This window comes from Varroa jacobsoni, unplaced genomic scaffold (assembly GCF_002532875.2).
Source record: "Varroa jacobsoni isolate VJ856 unplaced genomic scaffold, vjacob_1.0 scaffold_429, whole genome shotgun sequence".
NCBI classification, from domain to species: domain Eukaryota; kingdom Metazoa; phylum Arthropoda; class Arachnida; order Mesostigmata; family Varroidae; genus Varroa; species Varroa jacobsoni.
In genome coordinates this window covers 309,677-331,573 of record NW_019213331.1, presented here as the reverse complement: position 1 = coordinate 331,573, position 21,897 = coordinate 309,677, and the positions used below count along the sequence as shown (strand labels likewise).

Below are 21,897 nucleotides of genomic sequence, written 5' to 3'. Positions count from 1 at the left end.
GCCATGAAATATCCCTTTCATGTGACCAATTATTGCAGAGCAGATTTGGGATACATATTCTTGAGAGGAAATCAAGGGGAACCTACTGGTTATGTCATATTTATTAATTTGCAATAACATAAATCTGTGTTTAATGACAAACCGCAATAATTCACTTATGTACGGGTCGTTTTTCGAAGCAAATCCGCCAATGTGCCAGTGGCGTTAAGCTTCATAGAATTTAATTCAGGAGAAATCATAAGCAATTGGGTGTGGCGTCTTTGGTAGGTCCGCCTTTATTTTGGCAACCATTGAGTCAGCGGAGCCACCTTACTTCCGTTTGAATTATGTTCAAAAGCGAATTTCAAGAACATAATTACGACGTGGGGCCAAGCTTCCTGCGTAATACCTAGACCGGTCCGAACAAAAGCCAAGAACTCGTATCTTAAAGGCACATCCTGCCCGATGTCGCGGTTGCGCATTTCCATTCGTACCCAGCTTCGTCTCGCTGGTGACTGTCAAAGTTGGTTCTATTTTATGCTCTACATTTTTATAGGAAATCTGTACTTTCGACACAATCCTAACCTCGTATTAATTTCAAAATAAATAAAATTTAGTGGGGTGTGAATTGGAGCAAGCAAAAAGCACGATCCTTCTTTAGCGAGGGACCTATAGGACTGCTACGGGTAGGCGGCTATGGAGATAGCAAGAACGAAATCCAATTACAAATGCAATTTGTAGGTGGTTATACATATTCGAGCTCGTGCAGTACGTTTTGTGTAACACGTTATCCTGTAACTGAACGATCAAAGACACAAACGGCCGATATAGAGATGAGAGAATTCGAAACTTCCTCATTGGAATAACGCAATTTTTCCACTACGTATAAGGATTAAGGCATTGCAAACTTAAAAAAGAACCTCCCGCTCGCAACGCACCATCGTCGTCGAATTTATTATGTTATTATTTTTTGCTGCTTAAGATTAAGTTCAGAATCAGCTTTGGTACTTTCGTTGCCGGTGCCAAGCTAACTGCTCCGCCATGTTTTTTCTTCTCTGATATAAAAGATGATTTTTAGGTGTTTTAACTAAAAGGTTAAATCGGCTCTATTGATGGGGTTTATCTGTTGTGAAAAGTTGTTTTCTTGCAGCTCAACTGGCACCTTTTTTTCATAGAGGCATGAGTATGCTAACGGGATTGGCACGCTTCAAACTTCCTGAGTCTGTATGTACGCTCTGATTTCCAGTAGAATATGCTAATGAGCTCAGCTACATTAACCAACAAAAACAAGCTACTACGTTTTTAAGTTGAACCATCTAGATCCGCTTAGCAGTTAGCAAATCTACACACAGCTCTTTACTAAACTTGAGACGAACTTACCGAAAATATCTAAGTACGTAACTGTCTTAATGCTGGAATTGCCATTTGACTCGCGCACACAGAGACGCACTATGAAGCAACTGATATTGAAAGATCCATATACCAGGAAGGTTATGTATAAAAGAATTTGTCACTCGTTGTACAGAGATACAAAGTGCAATACCTGTCGATATAAATACACCGGGCCACGTAACGGTAACCGATTTTCTTTTGGGGGCTCCGATATAAGATATTTGGGCATGTTTTTTTCTAGGTTAACGAATGGCAACAAACGATTCCTAAGTATTAGTCATCATTCCTCTGCGACTGGGTTAGTTTCACATTGTGTGCCTGTTAAATGCCTAAAACGTACCCAGGTACGAAGTTGACTTAATTGCCACGAAGTTCTCGCACGGTCTACAGTGCTCGGGTCAGTAGGCAGTTAAACTTCTAAGAATATCGAGCTTTTAAAATCGCGCTGTACGTTACCGGGTGGAAGGCAGTACATCAACAGCTTTTGAAAACTTTTGAAAGTTTTTTTTTTTAATAGGTTTCTGTCTCGTCGATTACTATTGACGCTGTGTGGCTGCATCCGTTAGCTCTCTGTGTGTTCACAACATGAAAGACAATTTCATGGTGCTAATAAATCTTGCACCATATACCCCAGTCGTGCGGCGATTCCCCCGAGGCACTTTGAAGTGGCTTTACTAAAAAGCCGAATAAAACCAAGACTGCCACTATTTAGATTGCTTCTGTGTTCATCATAGATGCGTGTGTTTCTAGATATCAGTCAGTAGGGACTTTAAATATTTTTCTTATTATTGTAAGAATCGAACTCTATTTTATTTAGTCATTGTCAGAGACTATGTACAGTATATATACGACAGATATACTGTACGACAGATATATATATATATAAGCCTATTGAGCAGCATAAAGCATAGTTACTATGTATTATAGAGCCGTGCCTCAACGTCAATTGATACACCGATTCAGTAGATAAAACGTGTTATTTTTTTCCATAAACCGTGAAATAAGCCGTATACGTCTTTCTGCTTGGGATCGAAAACGTTTTACATGAATTACTCTTGCAGAAAGATAATAATATTACGGTTTTCTAGGTCTGAAACCTAAACAGCAGGGTCACTGCGCGATCGCGACTTTATGGCAGTTCGTCTAAAGAATCATTTTCAGTGTAACTTTGCCTTCTGCTCATAGTTTATTCTTTTCAATTTTGTTTGTGATAACGAACGTGCTATCTTTCAGTGATGATTTTCACTTTTTTTTATCCCTTGGTTAAAAGTTACCTAACTTCATAGTTTAGTATCGTCGGATTTTTTGGAAGTAATACATGTATGAATTTTTTTTATCTTCGTAATATATATATTATCCGTAAATCGTACCATTTTCTCCTTGTATGGCCATTGCGTTCTTTTGACACTACACGAAGTAGCATTTAATGGTACTTACTGCGGACTGAGCGGAGGGGTGACACCCTACACAGACAATGTACGTCAGTCTTAACAATGTGACATAAACTTAAGACCCCTTCTTTGGGTTCCTCCGTTATGACCTTTATTGGAACCTACGTCTGGACTAATTCTCATGAAACTAGGTAAATCCAGTTGATTACACTGGCTAGAATGATATTTTAAACAGGGATTTCCATTTTGAAGTACCACCGGCATTGTCCTAATTCACAAGTAGCTGCTGCTGCTGGTAAAGGGGGGTTTGTCCATGTATATACAATAAGGCCACTGGTGCCTGCACAGAAATATTCCTATCTCATTTTAGATGAGCGAACGTTTGTATGCATTTCTGCATGAATGATCGTATCCATAAGTGACGTGAACGGCCATACGATCGCCATGCAGTAGGAACTTGGCTGTAACAGTCGAGTCGAAACCATTGAGCTCACTTGTTATCTGCACCGCTTTTTATTGAGCATTGGCAATCAATTATAGAAGACTATGTATATAGATACATCATAGTCTTCGCAAATGTTTTAATCCGTTTACTGACTTACTATGTACAGCGGCGTTGAAACATATGTGGAAACAACTATTGTGACACAGGTATTGTATTTAGGTATTAATATATTGTATCTACTACCCATATCGCTTAGATCAAACGATCAATTCGTTTCGTGTTTGAATAGATTACGTGTTATCAGTAAATTTTCTGCTTTGTCGAAAACTGTAACGGCTTAGCTAAGGAGCCATTAACTGGACCGTTCGATACCCAATTAAACTAAATTACTTCTGTGCTTTTTTTACTAGTCGTCAATTTCATGCATGCACGAAGGAAGAATAAAAAAAAACATACACTGAAATCGCTAGAAGACAGGATGTAGGCTGGGCGATTTTGACTTGATCTTTACTAGCCTCCTCTGACAGTAGCTATCATATCGATCAAGCTAATACTCCGTGTTACGGTTCTTTGTTTCTAGTATAAAAAGGTGTATATATAGGGCTACTGAACGTTGTTTATGACGAAAAACAATATAATTGTTAGAGCCTGGCGTTCGGTCGTTAGACACTTGACTATGTGTACAAGGACCGTAGGGTATTCAATAGACGTAAAGTTGAACTGAAACACAATATTAACTGCAGCATAAATTTACCTTGATGGTAAACTTGAGATGTACAAGACATTGCTTATTATAATACTTAATGGAGGAAATAGCCGAATAGTAACAGTATGTATAGCAGTAACTGGTAGTGTTACCATTACTTTTACTACGTTATGCCAGGATTAACGGGTCGACAAGTGCGGTGTCATAATCCCGCAGTAAGTTACCAATTTAATCGGTATCTGTTCGCGTTACGTTTGGTCCGACCGGATTCCCAAAGTTTCGACGGAACAGCGGGGGCCCCGATCATGAAATGTCGGCAAGGTTGCTTTCATAAAACTTGCCGCGGCCGAGTCAAATAAACAAATAAAGTAAGTGAGTCAAGGCAAGGAAAAGCAGCACTGCTAGACGAAACAAGCAGAGGAAGAAAGCAGAATAATGGTAAACAAGTTCTCAAACAAACGCAGGCATCTACGCTTAGGACGCGAGCTGAAGTACCAGAAGAATAGATCTTATTCATTTAATACCCTCACTTCTACCTCTGCTGTTCTGTCTTGTCCTGCATTGTTGTTGTTGTTGTTGCTGTCTGCGACGCGAGCCTGTCAAGAGAATTCATCATGGAAGATGATAACCGAAGTCTCGTTCTCTGAGACAGCACCAAAGATCTTGAGACGGCCAAAAAAAGGTGGAATGGTCATCAATGAAGCAAGCACTCTTTTTTAAAGTCAACTGGATCTGCTCAGAATACTCGCACTAATCTAATTCAAGAAAAAAATGTCGGTAGAAAACCGACATTTCACCTTCTGTTACTTTCTTTGTAGAATTACATAATACATTTACGGAGATATCTACAAAAGCTAAAATGCCCCAAACACGCAGGGACACGCAATAGCTATATCTGGGCTTTCTCATATTCATAAAAATGGTCACAATTGCAAAAGAGCAGACTGAGGTTTGGTGTCAGCTGTAGGCTAAGATTCAAAGTGATCTACAGAATTTTCGTACATCCTCGTTCAGTCGTCTTTTGCCGCTGTTCTTTATCCTCGGCGCGGGATTTATTCTGGATGTGAAGCTTCGTTTGATCCTCATTTTGAACAACGTTTACCCATACATAGTAGGCATTCATAATGAAGCTTTTTGACCCTAAGCTTGATATTAAAAAAATGTATTCTATCGAACATATGCCATCCTTCTCATTCGTATTAAAGTTCTGCAGTTTCATATGATGACGGTAAAAGGTCATTAGTAAGCTATAAACTACCAAACGATTCTTTCGGATTGATGGTAGCAGCAGTAGTAACTTTTTAGCGCACTTAGAAAAGATAGTCTCGCATCGAATGAAGGGTCCGCCGTCTTTTGGCTGATTTAATTAACAACAACCGTTTCCATCTTGATAATTTTTACCTCTCTTGATCCTTCTAATATTCTACGGAAAAGCATTATCAGAAGTACATTCCGACCGCAAGGGTTATACCCGCCTTCTTCAGTCATGTGATCCATTCCATGATATATGTACATAGGATAAATATTCACCTTACTTTTTTCTGTTGTGCCTTTAATAAAAGTGCCTGCAAGTGTACATTGAACTTTTTTGACGTAAGCCATTAATATCGAACGGGTTGTCAGTGTCATCTTTTACAATTCGAAACTTAAATCTATGCTTCGAAGCAGCTCTTGTCGAACGGTTGGATTCGGAGTGTTCGGACATTTGTCGGAAAAAAGATTGTGATCAATTGATTCACCCACAACGGCTCATGCCATCCGGCTGCTTCGGAAAATGATAAAGTAACAAAAAAAATTTTGTTATTTTATCATTTTTCGAAAAACCGAACATTTTTTAAGGAATTTACCGATAGTTTGTTGTCGCGCCGCCTGTGTCGAGCCGTTGTCCTGTCAACATACAACAATATCGAATAGAGCGAAAGAACAATATCTAGATAGGAAATCACGTGCGCAAAAGAGGTTATTCAGTGGAAACAGAAGACGAAAAAATGGAAAAGCAAAACGTCGGAATAAGGCAAATAGAATGCAGCCACAGAATCCCTCTCGGTAGCCACGGTTATCGCCAGTAACAGCGGTGCTAAGCAGTTGTGTATCGGCAATTGTATAGTGCCTGTAGATACAACGGAGCGCGCGTGCTACGGTAATGGCGCCAGCAGTGGTTTAAGGTAATGGTAGCAATCGACGGCTGATCTGACGACCGCGTTTCTGACTGTTCGAATTGATGTACAGGCAAACTATTAGCCCGAACATTGGCAGGCTGCGGGACTTTGTACGACAAAGAACATGCCGCCGATCGTAATCTGACAGAGGTATTTGACTACGACGACTCTGGTTAATGTAGATTTACAGCATTCGTTACACTGAGAAGCCAGCAGAGGGCAGAAGAGTGGGTAGACCATTTCTAGTTTGCCTCTTTTTTTGCAATGAAATGACAAACACAACATAATGTATTCGTATATGAATTATTATCCCTCAAGCGCCTCCCTTGTGCGTGCGTTCGGATACGTTATACTTAGTAGTAGTAGTAGTAGTAGCTTTTAGAATAGGGAAAGATACTCTTGCAGCTTAGGAGAGCACCGACGAAAAGAATCCATGAAAATTGCATCGCATAGAGTAAACGGATAGGTGTGGCGTCTCGGCATTATATCGAAACGAGAGTTTCAACCGAGCGCGCCAACGCTGTACTCGAGCTTTTTATTTGCAATTACGTTTGACTACCGTGAATAGGATCACGTGTCTTCTTGTGACTAAATGCAGAATAGATCTTCGTCATGTAGTAGGCCTTGTTGCGTGTGCAAGTATATCGACCCTGAGGAATTTCCGCCCTCTACGAGCAAGCAACGTAGTCGGTGAAACAATGTTGGCCTTAAATTAACGGTACGTGAGTAAATTCTGTGCTTGAATGATTAATACTTAATATGTTTAGTTATTACACGTCACCGTATTACTAATAAGGGGGCACAGGGAGGAGGGGGTAGAGTAGTGGAGCTCGAATGAATCGCAAGCTGAAACATTCGTTTTGTATTATTATTATTTCTAAAAACTGATCAGGTAAATTAATTAATTGGAAATTTTGCATGAATTATATTTTAATAAAAATTATCACATATATACTTTCTAATAGAAGCAATGATGTTTGGTCGCAATTTCAGTGTACAATCACTCTCGGGAATCATGACAGCCAAAAGACGCCATCTTCTACAGGAGATGATGTTCTTATCTCTAATCGTAAGTAGAATTAATTGCAATGTTTCTATTCCTAAACTGGAAACTATATAATTATTCTCCTTGAATATTTGAGACTGGATAACGAATTTAAAGTAAGATACGCTTCACATGGAGTTTTTTTTTTTTTTATTGAAGATCGATCGTAAACGAGGCTAGAAATAAATCTATCACCGGACGATATTATTGTTCCATCGAAATGCGAAGAGGTGATAGCACCGAGCAGCTGCGAGCCCGCGTCATAATATCATTTTTATGACGGTGATTTCGATGAAATACACTTGTGCTGCTCAAAATAACAATAACAACGAACAAAAAACGGGCACGCCATTTCGTCTACCGGACACCTTGAGACTAGCGTCTCTGTGTAGCATCCTAAACTTTCGCGGACATGAAGATTCAACCATCTGATGAGTAGTATACGAAATAGTTTAACAGATCGGATTAAAAGTTCATTCGACTATTGATAGAAAAAAAAAAAGTGCACACTTGTCTGAATATGCGAGCGTGTAAGGCCGCCAACCGAAAACCTGTTTATCAACGAGCTAGAACTGTCCGACTGGGTAGAATACGGCGCTACCAATGAACCACTGTATTCTGTTAATTGACGCTACGTTTGCTGGTATCTATAAATGACATAATAAAAGTTCTACATAATTTGTGTGAAGAAAAAAGTTTTCATCGGAGACGCAGACGTCGTCTGTTAAGAGACAAAAAGAACAGATTGCTTTTTCTTAGCAAAGCTCTTAAAAGGATAAAAACTGGAATAAAAGTTTTTTTTTTTATTTTTCTGCAAGAACAGAAACCAGCCATAAGACCAGCGCTCCCGTTAAAAGCCTGTTTCTGCTGTTCAAAACAGATTCGAGGGTATCACGGCTGGAGATCACAATGATGTTCATGCAGGTTAAACGCAGCTGCGCAGCGAGCTGATGCAAAAAAAGATCAGCTAATTTAAAAAGACAACGCAGTGTCAGTTGGGAATCGAATTCGGCACCTCGTGATTGACAGCCTGACACTCCACCTAGCCCTCGCACGTACGTTGCACGAAAAAGTTTCTCTCGTGTAATTATTGTAAATTCATGCAAAAGTTTAAAATTTTGCAGCTGCTACCTGTAACTCTGCTTTATGACTTAAAAAAGACTTTGTTGAAACCCAGCGCGAACTATTATGGCATATACCGTTTATAGTAACTAAACTTAAGCTTTTATACAGTGAATAGTTATGTTACACAGTAGATTACGCTCTGCAATGCTAGGAAGGGACTTCTCACGGCTCTGCTGTAACACGGAACGAGTGCCTTTAGTTCTTCGTCGATGGATTAGGAGAAGGAGATGAGTTAATTGGCTTTATTTTGATTTATCAGTCGTTTTTATTAATAAACAACGGTTTTATTATTGGTGTATTTATCCGCCAAATGGCTGGGCACGCAAATAATGAGTGAGTATATGTAAAGTGATTTTATTTTGAATAAAAAAAAAAAACGTTATAACGGGAAACAAGGGCGCTTGGCTATTCCTCCTCGTTTACCGATGGAAACGTTCTCGTGTTGTATTTTAAATCGGTGTCATCTTAAATTAAACACATGGAGGAATCGGTACTATTTGATTACATGCCAAAGGTAGTGCTAACACCCAAAAGTAGAGTGAAGCTTAATGATAACCCAGTGGGTAACGTATCTGCTTCATAGTTTTCCGTCTGAAGTTACTTAAACACTTAATAAAATTGAATATCAAATCCACCCATGGTGTTACTAATAGCTACATGTGTATTAATATTCCGTTACCGGATGCTCCTCGTAACGTTATAGACGATCTGGTATGCTTGAAGGATACGCAATATATGGTTCAGCTGGTGCCTGCGGAAAGAGGCCTACAGGTTACTCCATTACGCTTTGATATGTCATTTATTTTTTGGCATATTTTACTAAACTATACGACAACTTGTCTATTGCTGTTCTAGTCAAAGAACGTTTCACATAGATATATAGTATCGTACCTAAATTTTCGATGTTACTTTGTTGAAAAGATTATGCGAACTCCATTAAGTTAATTAATTTTTGGAATCTGAACATATTTTTCCATCCTACGCCAATTTTGTGTTCTGATCTTAAGCACGTTTGTTTTGCGCTGGATACTAAGCGTCTGTTGTAAGCTAATTTCTTTCTCAAATAATAGAACAGTTTACTTAGCCCGGCATTTTTGCAAGTTAGATAACAAAACTTTAAAGACTGAAGAGACATTATGTATATATATATATATATATATATATATATTATATACATACATATACGCACTATATAGTGCCAAGGTTTGACTGCTGTAGGACTAGCGGTGACCAGCCACCAAGGGGGTATTACACATTACAGCCGGCCGGAACCGGAAATACATTTATTCTAATTGTGTAATTTACACGTCCGTTTCTTGCGTTCATGATAGTGGGTAGGATGCGTTCGTACCGTGCCTAATCTTTGCGGATATTTCGCAGCGGCCCGCGTAAGCAACGGATATATTGTGGCTTGCTCTTCTTGACGTGCTAGTATGTCTTGAGCTTGGGCAGCAGCCTCTGTGACGTCGAAGAGTGCTGGCGTGGTAGGCGCACGAAACTGAATTTCTCGGGCCGAACTGCCCTGCACGTGGAAGCAGTCTCGCACGGAACACGCTTGCCCCGTCGAAGTCAAACGGGGGCCTTTGTCTGCAGCTTGAATGCCGAGCATCCGACTCTTGGTCTAATGACGGCTCGCGAGGCACCATGGCCTTGGGTCTTGGCGGTAATTCAAATTTCGTTGCGTCTAGGGCCTCACTGACTGTAGTACTCATTTTGAACGCGACCGCTGGTAGCATCGCGAGAACGGAGGAGCAGGGCGATTTCAAGGCGAAGCGGGTCTTTACACCGCTCGAGCTGTCGCGCGGCGAGCCAGAACAAAAATTAGCAAAACGAATGCAACACCTGCTAGCACATGCACACACGTTTTCCCAGACACGTGCACACAGCCCTCGTGTCTTCTGAACTGCCTCTGCGGAAACAGCGAATGCTGGAAACTTATCCGATTGCAAAGACCGACTGGAAACCTTGTAGTTCGAATTGGCAAACGTGGCTATTTGTAGTAGGAACTGGCCAGCCTTTCGTTTCTTCGACGGCAAGGCGACCTGGCGATCTCTCGAGAGCATATTGGTCGTCACCGTATATCTACGTAGACTTACAGAGCCATTCTGTTAACGAACGTTAAAATAATTTTTCAACAGCTCTAGGGCCTTTTGAACTAGCTTGAGGCAAGGTAAGAGTAAAATTTCTATACTGTTCAGATAACAGCCATACCTTATTAATTTTGTCTCCGACATATATCAGCTCGGCTTGTGGATTGGAACACGCTTAATCGCATAGGCCACTACGCACTCCACGTCCCCGGAAAACCGGACGAGCACCGTTGTAAGACCCGCGCCGTTCGTGTTAGTCTCTTTTAGATCAACCGGCCTTCCTGGAAATGTTGTCAGGACACTTCCAAAGCCCAGAAATACCACTTAATAATACACAACCCACACAAAAGCGATGTCCACTTTTAACAAAGCGTACACGGTCTGCGACCTTGGCGAAGCTCCGAACGAACCGGACGCAGTAGGACGCCAGCCTTAGGGAGCTCTGTAACTGACGAGTAGTATAGTAGTGAACAGTAATGGATGGCACTTTTTCTTTTCTGGGTTAGAATAGCTACCCAACAAGAAAATCATGACCCAAATATATGACCTCGTATACAGTAAATGAATACTTGGACGTTTTGAGGTGTAAACCGGCAGCACTGAAAGCAAACAATGCTCCTCGGAGATGGCGAAGATGCTCCTCGAAGCTCCGAGAGTATACAATGTTACTATCAAGATAGACTAGGATGTGGTACAACACTTAGCCAGTATTCGATTCATCGGTAATTGAATAGTCACCAGAGCATAGGCCAACCTGAAGGGCATCCACCTGAATTGATATGCACCGCCTGAAAATTCCGCAGTTTTCTTGATGTCACCGGGTGCCATGAGAATGTACTACTTATTAGATGGCAGGGGAAGAATACCTGGGCCCTTTCTAATACATCGAGGGCATCCACGATTTGCGGAAATAGAAAAATGTTTTTTTGTGTACGTACAACTTGCGGAAATATACAAAAAATCGGATTGAACCGTCTTCCTCTACTAGGAAAGCTGGAAAATCCAGTGGAATAAATGAGAACTTAACCATCTAACATTTGCTATGCTTTCCTTGCGATGTGAACACGCTATGCTGACGCGACTTACCGCGGACGCGCGTGTAGGAAAGGCTGATTGCCGGTGGGTACGGAATGACTGACAAAATACGTTATCGGTAGACTTCCAACCTTCGAAGTGGCTGCGCGAACCCTTCATGCAGCGTCTTCATTAAATGCCTAAGGTCAGACTGATTTAGACTATTGCTGGTATGGAGATTGAGCAATCCTAATAATATCTGATCTTTTCTGATCTTGAACGACAGCTAGCTGTTGCTGTTGGGCGTCAACCCACTCAACAATACGTTTGGCAGCCCAAACTAGCGGTCATATATCGGAATGTTTTAGAAACAAGACTGCTTCAAAATCGATTCAAATTCCGAAACTATGGTAACACAACCTGGTGTCCGGGGGTTGTGCATGCAGGCAGTTAACTTGCAAGTGGTATTACTATTCCACGTGGGTACGACGACCTGTAGAGATAGAATGGCCAGGCGCCATCCCCGTGATCAATACCAGTGCTTCACCAGGCTCAATAACCTAGTCTAAGGAGCCATACGATGCCGGATTAGACGCTTAGATTAAACTTGCGGAGGCGACTAATTTTGCTGTCATTAAATATTGGAAGGCTAATGGATAACGAATTTCCCTGTTAAGCTTAAGGACACGTCCTAAATTCGAGCCCCCGGGCATAGACAGAGTCCGTTTCATACTGGGAGCCAGCCATCTGACAGAATGCCTAACGGCAATAGTGAAAGGTAAATTCGCAACATAGGAGGGCTTACTAATATTGTCCCCATGATAGCTTAATGAATAACGCATTTGCCTGATAATCTTAACGATACCGTAGTAGTCGAAGTTCGAATCGAGGCGTAGAAACATTTTATTTCCGTCGAAAACCAGTGAACACCTTACGAAGCGACGGATAAGTCATTCAACCCCTCTGAATTCCGCTATGGACGGTTTCCTATTAAATTTATTTGCAGTGGTATATTTTTAAGCAAACGTTTCTAATGGGAGCCTTCTACTAAAGCCCTCCATTCCAAAGCTGATATTTTCAGTTAATATTATGCGAAATATTGAGCGGATGATTTATAATGTAGTGATAATAAAAAAAGGTCTTCAAGTTTATGACAGAATATCGAGCCCGTTATAGGTTCGATGAAGAGTTGGTGTACTACGCGATATAAGGCTAGCAAGTTTAAATAGACTGGTGGCTCAGAGCACGCTATTGAGCCTAATAACAAAGGTTATCCCAGTTAAGTTTTTTAAAATTACTAATTCTGTTTAGATCAGGTATAAAAATTGCATAGGTTATCTGAAGAACTCTTGCGGTGTAATCTTGAGAGTTCTACGCACATGTGCTCTCGCTCTCAAAGCGTAACGCTAAAACTAGTGTTCCAATCTAGTTCTTCTCTGGATACCCCGCGAATTAAATAGGGGTAATTGCCTCATCAAATCTTTGTTTTATCTACAATTTATTATCCGTTCTATCTATTAAATATTGCTACTTCAAATAGAAGCCGAAGTGGCGCAAGCTACATTAAATCAAGTAGCTACGCTTTGTGGCTAGGCCTAGGCATCGTCAGTTATACGAGAAAATTACTCGACTCGGTTATGTATGTATGTATATATATATATATATATATATAATACAAAAAGCGAATATATTCTTGACCATATTGAGTGTTGTTCACTATTCTACAATAGGATCGGCATCGCTTCCTGGATGATATCCTTCGTTAAATCGTAATAGTCTAAAAGTGTCCTAATAATAGTCCTTTTCAAAGTATAACATGGTTCTTGGAACTCCAATGAACTAACGGTTTTCCCACAGTAGGTTGATTATCAACGAACGACATAGTACTACTTTAAGGACATGGCATTAATTAATTAATACAACAATGTTTCGTAACCGTCCCTGTTAAGGTACAATGCACTCACTACCTGCGAATCTTCCGCGCAAGGCGGCACGGTTAGAGTTATGCGTCGCTCAGTTACGGAGAGTCGAATATATGGCGGACGCTGACGCTTCACTTCAAGCTATTAGCAAATGGTGGAACTATATCACACCGTGTTTATCTGTCAGTGCGCGTACTGTCAACTATGATCGTCTATGTGTATGATAGGATCTTCCGGAGCAACCTTGATCTTGAAAAGAACGGAACGCATAGAACTTCAGTTCAATAGTAAATCAACTTACGCACAAAAGTGTAGCAACAAAACAGAACGTGTTAACGAACGAATGAATGAAGGCTGCTACGCCAGTCCTCAATTTTGGCGTTTTACTCTGAACACACATGAAGTACATTATCAATCATCATCGTCGTCAAGTATAATCATCGAAAACTCAGCCGCTCTTTTTCCATGACAGCAAGAGCAAATGCTTGTTGGAAAGTTACTATCGCTATAAGACGGTATCCACTATTTTACAGAAATCTTTCGCTTGCCAATTGGTTTTTACTTGCCTAATAATAGAGCATCAATGAAATATAGAATGATACAGCATTAGCCATCCGAACGTGTTAATGATTATACGGCGACGAGTATCTGTGTGTTAGATGCATCGCAAAAAGAGAGATTCTGGCTGTTATGCCGCATGTTGAAGCTGGTTCATTTAAGAAATCGTATTCTGACATCTAAAAGCGGGCCAGTGGTCGGGGAAACGACGAGCCTCATTTACAGCTTGCACAAAATGTTCGAGGGGGTAATTATAATGTTTATACCATGCTGACGGTCCCGAACAGGATTGGAACAGTTGAAGAGCTCATTAGAATGAAAAAGGGGATCGTGTCAGGCACTTCGGTCTGACCAGACATCTGAAGTAAATGGCAGTAAGAGACAAATGCTCTCGTGACTTTCATTGCACCTGTAATAGAAAGAAATAGGCCTAAACATAATAATAATAATAAAAGCCACATCTTTGCGCGTCTGGAATGTTCTTTAAGTTTAGTAGCCACGTCCAAAGTATACCAGGAACAACTCACGTTGCTGAATATATAGTTCTATTTATAGTGTCTAACTGAGTTATCACAGCTTCGACTGAGAAATGTAGATTATAGAAATGCTCTAATTCTGACTAGCGGGTTTTTTGGAGTTTTTTTGATATTTAAACTGTATTTGTAACGCAAGCTAAAATCATAGTAATATTGTAGTTCACAGGCCTAAAAAATCAATTTAGCAATTATAGGGTCAGTAAGCATGGTACAGGATTAGCTGTTAGGTTGACTTCGATAAGGGAAGCGCTCACGCTTCGATTGGGTAGTTGTGAGTACGCAAAAGGTCTCCGCATGCGATACGTTATGTGCTGTAATACCGAGGTGAAGGCTTCTGCTAACGGAAGCAAGTCAGAAGCTACGGCACCAATAAAGGCGGCACCATGTCTCCTTCGTCTCATTGTCAGCATTCTTCGTTCGTAGAACCACAAAAAGCTGACGCAGAATATGCCGCGGAACGTGACCGCAAGGTACAGAAATCGCCTGAACGGTGACTGCCAATGGTCAGCCTCGTGGCCAGTGTAGCCATTGCCTGTCTAACGAACCGCATGAGCGAGTCGTCAGAGCAAAGTTCCGAACAGACGTCAGAGAAGATGCACAACGGAAGAAATGCAAGTAGGAAATCGATCAGGTGATCGAACTCTGGCGGAACGAAACAGAACAGCAGCGCATGATGCCAATCGGCGACCGTCAGCACAGTCATTTGTCGAGAGGCTATCGCTGACGTTTTATAGTAATAATAAGAATGCAGAAAAAAAATTGCATAGCGTAACGATGAAGGACGTACATAATGACTCAACTGGCATCTGCATTCAGACTCTCTAGTGAATGATTTAGGTCCCGGGTCGAAGCTGTCACTGCGATAAATGGTGGTTATATTAAATAAGAAGGACCATCAGAAATAGCTATTCTAGCTCATGCGGAAAATATCTATTCTTGTATACCACAGGTCTCAGAACTAAGTTGAAAAAATATCTGGATTTAGATGCCCCACCCTGTATATCCGAAAAGTTGACGGACACACAAGCATATACGCACCCAATACATGAAACGAAAAAACACGATCAATGCGGTTAACAATAGCAGCAGTAGGAACAGGCTGTAGAACGGATCCAGTCTGCACATCATGCCTTAGGCCAATTCACTCGTATTTCCAACAAGCCATAGGTCATTGTGTGGACTTTTCATTGGCTGATGCCCGCGAAGATGACAGCTATGCTAAAGAAGGGCAAGCAATTGCTCTACCTTGCAAGAAGCCATAATTATAACAATGTCGAGAGTTACGATCGTAGTAACGCAAAATCGATGGAAGTACCGAGGTGCTAAAGTGGCAAGCATTCGCAGTTTTAAGGAACGAATGGATGCCACGGAAAAACGTTTTACGGTAAAAAAAAAAGGAGGGAAAAGGAAGTCGCCCATCCGTGAGGTTTTTTCAACTTGGTTTTACGCGACGTCACTGTGCATAGTCGAATTTAGCATACAGCTTGTGTTTGCCGTTCATCCCAATTGTTAGGATTTTACATGTTTCGTATGTGCGAGGCAGGTGCAATATTATCAATATGTGAACACCCGATGATCTCAACGCACAGGACTCTGCCCATAAACTGCTTAGTGGAACCGAATGTAATAAATGTACGCATGTATAATTTTGGTCCTTATGACGCCCTTAAAGCCTTACGGGCACATTGATCTCAATGCCAAGTTACAAAGCATTAAGTGCTACATAAATGACCCCTATGCCTATCGACTCATTTACATGTAATCGAAGCAGGAGTGAGAGAGAATCACAGAAGAGGCTCGAAAGTTAACCAAAACGATATCTGTCGATCATAATCACAGGTTAAGAACGACACTTTTCGAGAGCAGCGGTACGCAAACAATGGGAGTTGTCCTAGCCATACGTTCCTCCACGGCCTAGCAGGGGCATTGGGCAAATGTAGGAACTTCTATGAGTATTGAAACGATAATCGTGAGCATGGCAAAATTACGTGATGGATGAAAAAATACCGTAAAGAAAACTATATGTGCTCATAAAGGTGCACTTTGGAAGCAATTTTCGGGCATCAAAGACAACATGCGTCAACAAGGAACACTGTATCATTCGGATTTAAACAGCACCAGCTCCATGAGTATGTATAGCTGTCATGACGTTTTTGCGGCGCCCGATCAATTTTTTCGAAAAGATTTAAACGATCTGTGGTAAAGCAGTGTCGACTTGGGCTCAAAAATTACACAGTTTCATAACAAAGTTGGGTAAAACGTACACGTGCTTAATGCGAAACTTCCTAACTATTTATTATTACTTAATCTTTATATGGATCGAGCCAGTAGTTGTCGGTTTGTGCGTTACGTACGCGTAAGTTTCACACAACGTCGCTCTGAAATGGTAGCGGACCCTGTCTTTCTCCAGATTTAGAACGGGACAATTGGAATGAGAATACTGCAAGTAATACCGACGCGTCTCTAGGCGAAAAAAAACAGAACGGGCTGAACGAACGGGAACAAATGTAATCAGTGAGTAGTATTTGCTATATTTATTGGGCAGAGATGGGACCGCGCTTCTTTGGTGACGGATAAATTCCACGAAACATTGTGGTTTCGTAGAGTATAGTGAAGTGGACTGGTGTAGACAGGAATAGAATGAATAAGGCTGCTGATAGTTCGGGTGGGGTTTGATTAGACGCTGTCCCTGTTCTTCACTTCATGGATTTCTTCTGCCTTATTCTGTTGGTGAAGTGAAGGTTCCGCCTGATGCGTGAACGCATAACAATGAGTTTCATTCTGCAAACCGATTTGTCAATCTCTGTTTGTTTGTTTGTTTGTCTGTCTGTCTGTCTGCACAAGTGCAGCTGGTAATATAGGTACAGGACACAGACGAGGCTCGGACGTAATTGTTGTTTCGACTTGTCAAAGAAAATTGCCTTCTGTCGATTTCTATCAACAAATAATCTTTAGAAAAAAAAAAAAACAAAATATTGAATTGTATTTTCAACAAGATTATTACTTTCGCCTCGTGTAATAATACCAAACGCATTCTTACTGTCCTTAGTAATGTTTGATGTTTTGTAATTATGTTAAAGCTGCAACTTCAGACTGCGGTATGAAGTAGTCTAGAAAACGTACTAGATGTCATTCGTGACATAGTAAAGCACATTAACAAATGATGAAAAAGCGGGAACGCTTTGGACGATGTTCTTCGTTTGTTCTCGTGAGTTTCCCGCTGCCAATTTCGACGACAGCTTCACACAATCGGAACAACGTTTCCAATACATGATTGTGTTCTGCTTGAAGCAAGACTTCAGTAAAACGGATCACCATGATGAGGAAGGCATGCACCATACGTCAAATCTGCCTCTACTTATCAGAAATACGTCCGCCGCCACGGCGGCAGCAAGGACAACAGCCGGCGTTATCCTAATCAGTCTAAAAATAACAGTGACCATGAACGAGGTCGCCGTCCGTGGTGTAAACGCAATTATCGTTTTGTGTTACAATCGAATAAATGTCGACTTTTGTTGTAATTGTGTTGATGGTGTCGACACTGTTTCGCCCTTAGATATGGACTTGCGTGCGTCCTTGTTTGGTTGATAACCTTGTGTATTCGTAAACTAATTCGTAAAGGTTCAATGACCTGTTTGGAACACGTGGAGGTGGGCAGGGAGCATAAGAGTGGAGGACAAAGGAAGCCCTCGGCTATCCGACTCCTTTTCAAAGGGCACACGAACTCCAAAACTCGGAAGAAATCAGGGCACCGGGAAAGTTGTTTACGCCGAACCAAGCCGACCAGTGGCTTAACAACCCACAAGTGACCCAGCTAAAAAATATTTAGCAATTCTTTCTCCCGCTTTCATTGTCGTAGATCATCATCATCATCAGCGGCGCCGTCGCGCTCCCCTTCTTATTCTATTGTGTCGTTGTTCATGTTGTTAGATTATTGTTGCTATTGTTGCTTTTGCGATTATGATTTTGTGACGCGAAACAATTGGTGGATATGTAGGTTGTTATTTTTGCCGGTTCTGTGGCGTCGTCGCCTGCGTTCTCTACTCGTGACATAACAGCTATTTTCATTGCGTTCATGTCTTGCCCGTGTGACGAAACGATGCTGTGTACGTACTGCAGGCAACAGGTCTTTATGACGTTGCCGCGGCAGTTCCGGGGGCCAAATCCAGTGGAATGAGTTAAACTGCTGGAAAACAATACGACGCCGCTGAGAATGGTTTGTGTGCGCGCGCCTCCTTTCGTTCCAGCGAAAAATGTATTCACACACACAAACATTGCTTTTATTATACTCAGCTTCTTCGGTTAACTCTGCCGCTGCTTCCCTCACTACCCCCGCCCCCTTCCCCAGCGTTTGTCCATCGTTTAAACGTCATTGTTCGACGAACGATGAACGACAACAGCGCGAAGAATTGGCTTCAGCGGTAGCTTTACCTGGACTGACCGTCGTCGTCGTTGTTGCCGCTGCTATTGCTTCTACTGCGAAGATAGTAGCAATTAGACCCGCTATTTTTTGCCTTTGCCAACAGGATGGGCGTTTTCCATTACAAATATTGGCATGCGCGTAGATATGCACAAAGATAAGCGTACGTCGTAACACGCTCTCGGTCAAGAGTATAAGCGGCAGCACCGAATGATCAGAATCAGCTACGAAGCGTCAGCTTGGTAAGAAAAACTAGTAAATATATAATATAATAGAAACGCATAAGATTATTCCAATCGATAATAGAAAAATCGTGCAACAGAACAAAACAGTCCAGAAACAAAAGGTGTATCAAAAAATTTTCATAGACTCACCTTATTAGAACAAGTATAAAAACCTCGGCAAGACTTAGCGGACAGCGTGAGGCTGTATAAAATGATAACGAAATTTCTTTACTTCGATGACTCGACGCTCCGCTGTTTATTCTTATTAACACAATCTTCACGGAAAAAGTAGCACCCGATGGATAGATTAACGAAGAAAATGTTCGCGCAAAACATCAGGTAAATATGCTATCATGTTATCAGCATGACCATATCAGTGCCACTACACCCTTGGCTAGTTTCATCCAATCATGTGTTCCAATTCGTTGCTTGGTTATCGATCGAACGGCAGAACTATGAGTAGTGATAGGCTGCAGGATGTCTAGAATCTCCGCGAAGGAACTAGAACGCTTACTTCCTGAGTTCTTCAAGAATTCGCATTCGGAGGGGACGTGATAATCTATATTGCTGACGGTTAACCTGACAACCTGTCGCTTACCTCGCCCTGCGCCCTCCGGCCCGATTCGTTATCGGAATGATTGTTAATGTCCCTTAATCTAAATGCGTATCCAGAATGGCTATTTGTCATTAATCGGACATTACAGAGACAAACATGGTCAAACGCACTCGCTATGAAAGAAAACGCCAACAAACAAGAAGGTAACACTATGCACCGTAAAAGTTCGTGTTCAAAAGTGAACAGAAAGACATCGTAGCACGGAGCTGACGAAAATCGCCTGACGTCCTAACGAGTCGTTATTGTTTGTTTGTAATTATTTATTGAGGCGTTTCAGCTGAATGCTCAGGATTGATCGACCGCCCTCCCTCCCTCCAATGGCAGCGGTCCTTTGCGTGACCTTACAATAGATTTGAAGAACCTGTCGACATTAGTTCAAGGGCCTCGTTATTGATCGTTTTATTTGCGGAACTGCATAAACTCTATCGATGTTTGAATAATCTGCGGCGGCTAATCTCATTTTACTCAAACGTAAGGGGCAATGAGTACTGCAGTCAAACCCTTACGCTTGCAGATCTTACTTAGCACAATAAACGCTTTATAAAGTAGTTATACATGTATAATGTCCGATGAATATGAGGCGGGCAATTATTTTTGCTTTATAATTAGATTTGCTTATTTCACATGTTAGCTATTATTAGTGCGCATGAAAGCATGTGGCTGTCTCAGACGCGATCTCAATTTTTTTGTCGAACGCACAAAGCAATGCCTTCCCCAATAGCGCTCAAGACCACAAAGTCTAAATAGTCTTATATTATGGATCGAATCTGTTTCTTAGAACAGTTACGAGTTTCTTTGACACGGTAGCTAACAGGAAGCACTGGGTCTTTCAAAAATCATTTGTTAGTGTTTTACATTGAAATTCGTAATATGCTTGAAGGGGAATACCGCTTTAAGGGTTCCGGCCGCATTAGACGTACATTGAAGAGTCAATACGAAGGCTAGCTGAGTTCATCAACAGGAACGATATAGGAGTATGAAAAACTTAGAGTATCGGCAAAAGGTTTCCTGAGCCCGAAGCTTCGGAACTACACGTTTCGCGTATATATGCTTATTTTTTTGCTGCTAGTAGCATTTTTTCCCTCCTACGAGACATCTTTCCTTCCGTTGCGAAAAACGTAACATCCTGAGATTTTACGTTGCGTTCGTCATTCTTTATTCACAAGTTAACATTCTCTGCATCGTTCACAGTGGCCGTAGGCACGAGACCCCAGAGAGAACAAATCTGAAATGATCTGTGTTTGCGCAATGTATTATTCTAGGTAGCGACCCATCGGGCTCTCGTGGTGGGCCAGGAGGGCAGCGTTACAGAAATACCTACACCCGATAGCCTCGTAGTGACGTCCGGAACGACGCAAGCACCACGGCCACTGCCCGGGATCGACATCGAGTGCAATTCGAACACGATTCAGATTACTCTTGGACAACAGCACAACTTCAACGGGATGATCTACCCCAAGGTTTGATAATGGCGATCTACGCGAGTCGTCTCGTCCGACGCCAATATGAACTGGGCTTCTTTTCAAAATATATTTCAACAACGGCACAAATAAATAAACAAACCGATCTTCTTGGCTAGTGTATATACCATAAATTATATAACACAAGAGTATCGCAAAAAATAAACAGGTTTTTGGACGGGAGTCATATTTACAGTTTCAGGCTTAAATAAAGTATTCTTTTTTAACAGTTTCATCCAATCCTCGAAAAAAAGAATATCGGACAACATCAAAAGCGGCTCTGGGCCAATTTATCACGATGGCTAAATCCATTTTTATTTTGGTAAAGTATTTCTCATGATTGCGTCACAATCATATCATTATAAGAAACTTGAATGATTGTAGCATCGTCATTATCTGCCAGTTCCTTTGCATCTGAGGCAAAAGATCGAAAGGGACCAAAAGTGAAGCTGCGTGCGTCTGAGGGAATAGAGGTCATCTAAAGTTTTCGGCATCTCAACCTTTATGTCGCTAGAATTTGCGGGAGGAAGATAGCGATAGATGGTATCACAATGATTTGATCCCACAGATATTTTCGTTCGATCGGGTACTGCGGTTCTCGGCTGTCCCAACGGAAGCGTTCTAAAAGCAACGTCTCTTCTCGTAACGAAATAGAAAAAAAAAACGAATCCTACCGCCATTTATTAATGTCGCATATGATACAGTATTTGTTTTTTGCCTCTTTTTTTAACAGATGCGTGTTTTTCAGTTTTATTAGTAAACGTTACGATGTAGAGTTCATTGTCCGATAGGGGTTTAGTAAGCATTGCAGAAAA

General features: G+C 41.3%; 1 protein-coding gene across 1 annotated transcript in view; it reads left to right on the top strand.

Moving 5' to 3' along the window:
• LOC111260332 (cuticlin-1) overlaps positions 1 to 21,897 on the top strand; it is a 75,194-nt gene that overhangs the window by 40,010 nt on the left and 13,287 nt on the right. Inside the window, exons 2-3 of the mRNA XM_022832979.2 lie at positions 7,066 to 7,141; positions 20,885 to 21,082. Of these exons, the coding sequence (XP_022688714.1) occupies positions 7,066 to 7,141; positions 20,885 to 21,082 (274 nt within the window). The remainder of the gene's footprint in view (positions 1 to 7,065; positions 7,142 to 20,884; positions 21,083 to 21,897) is intronic.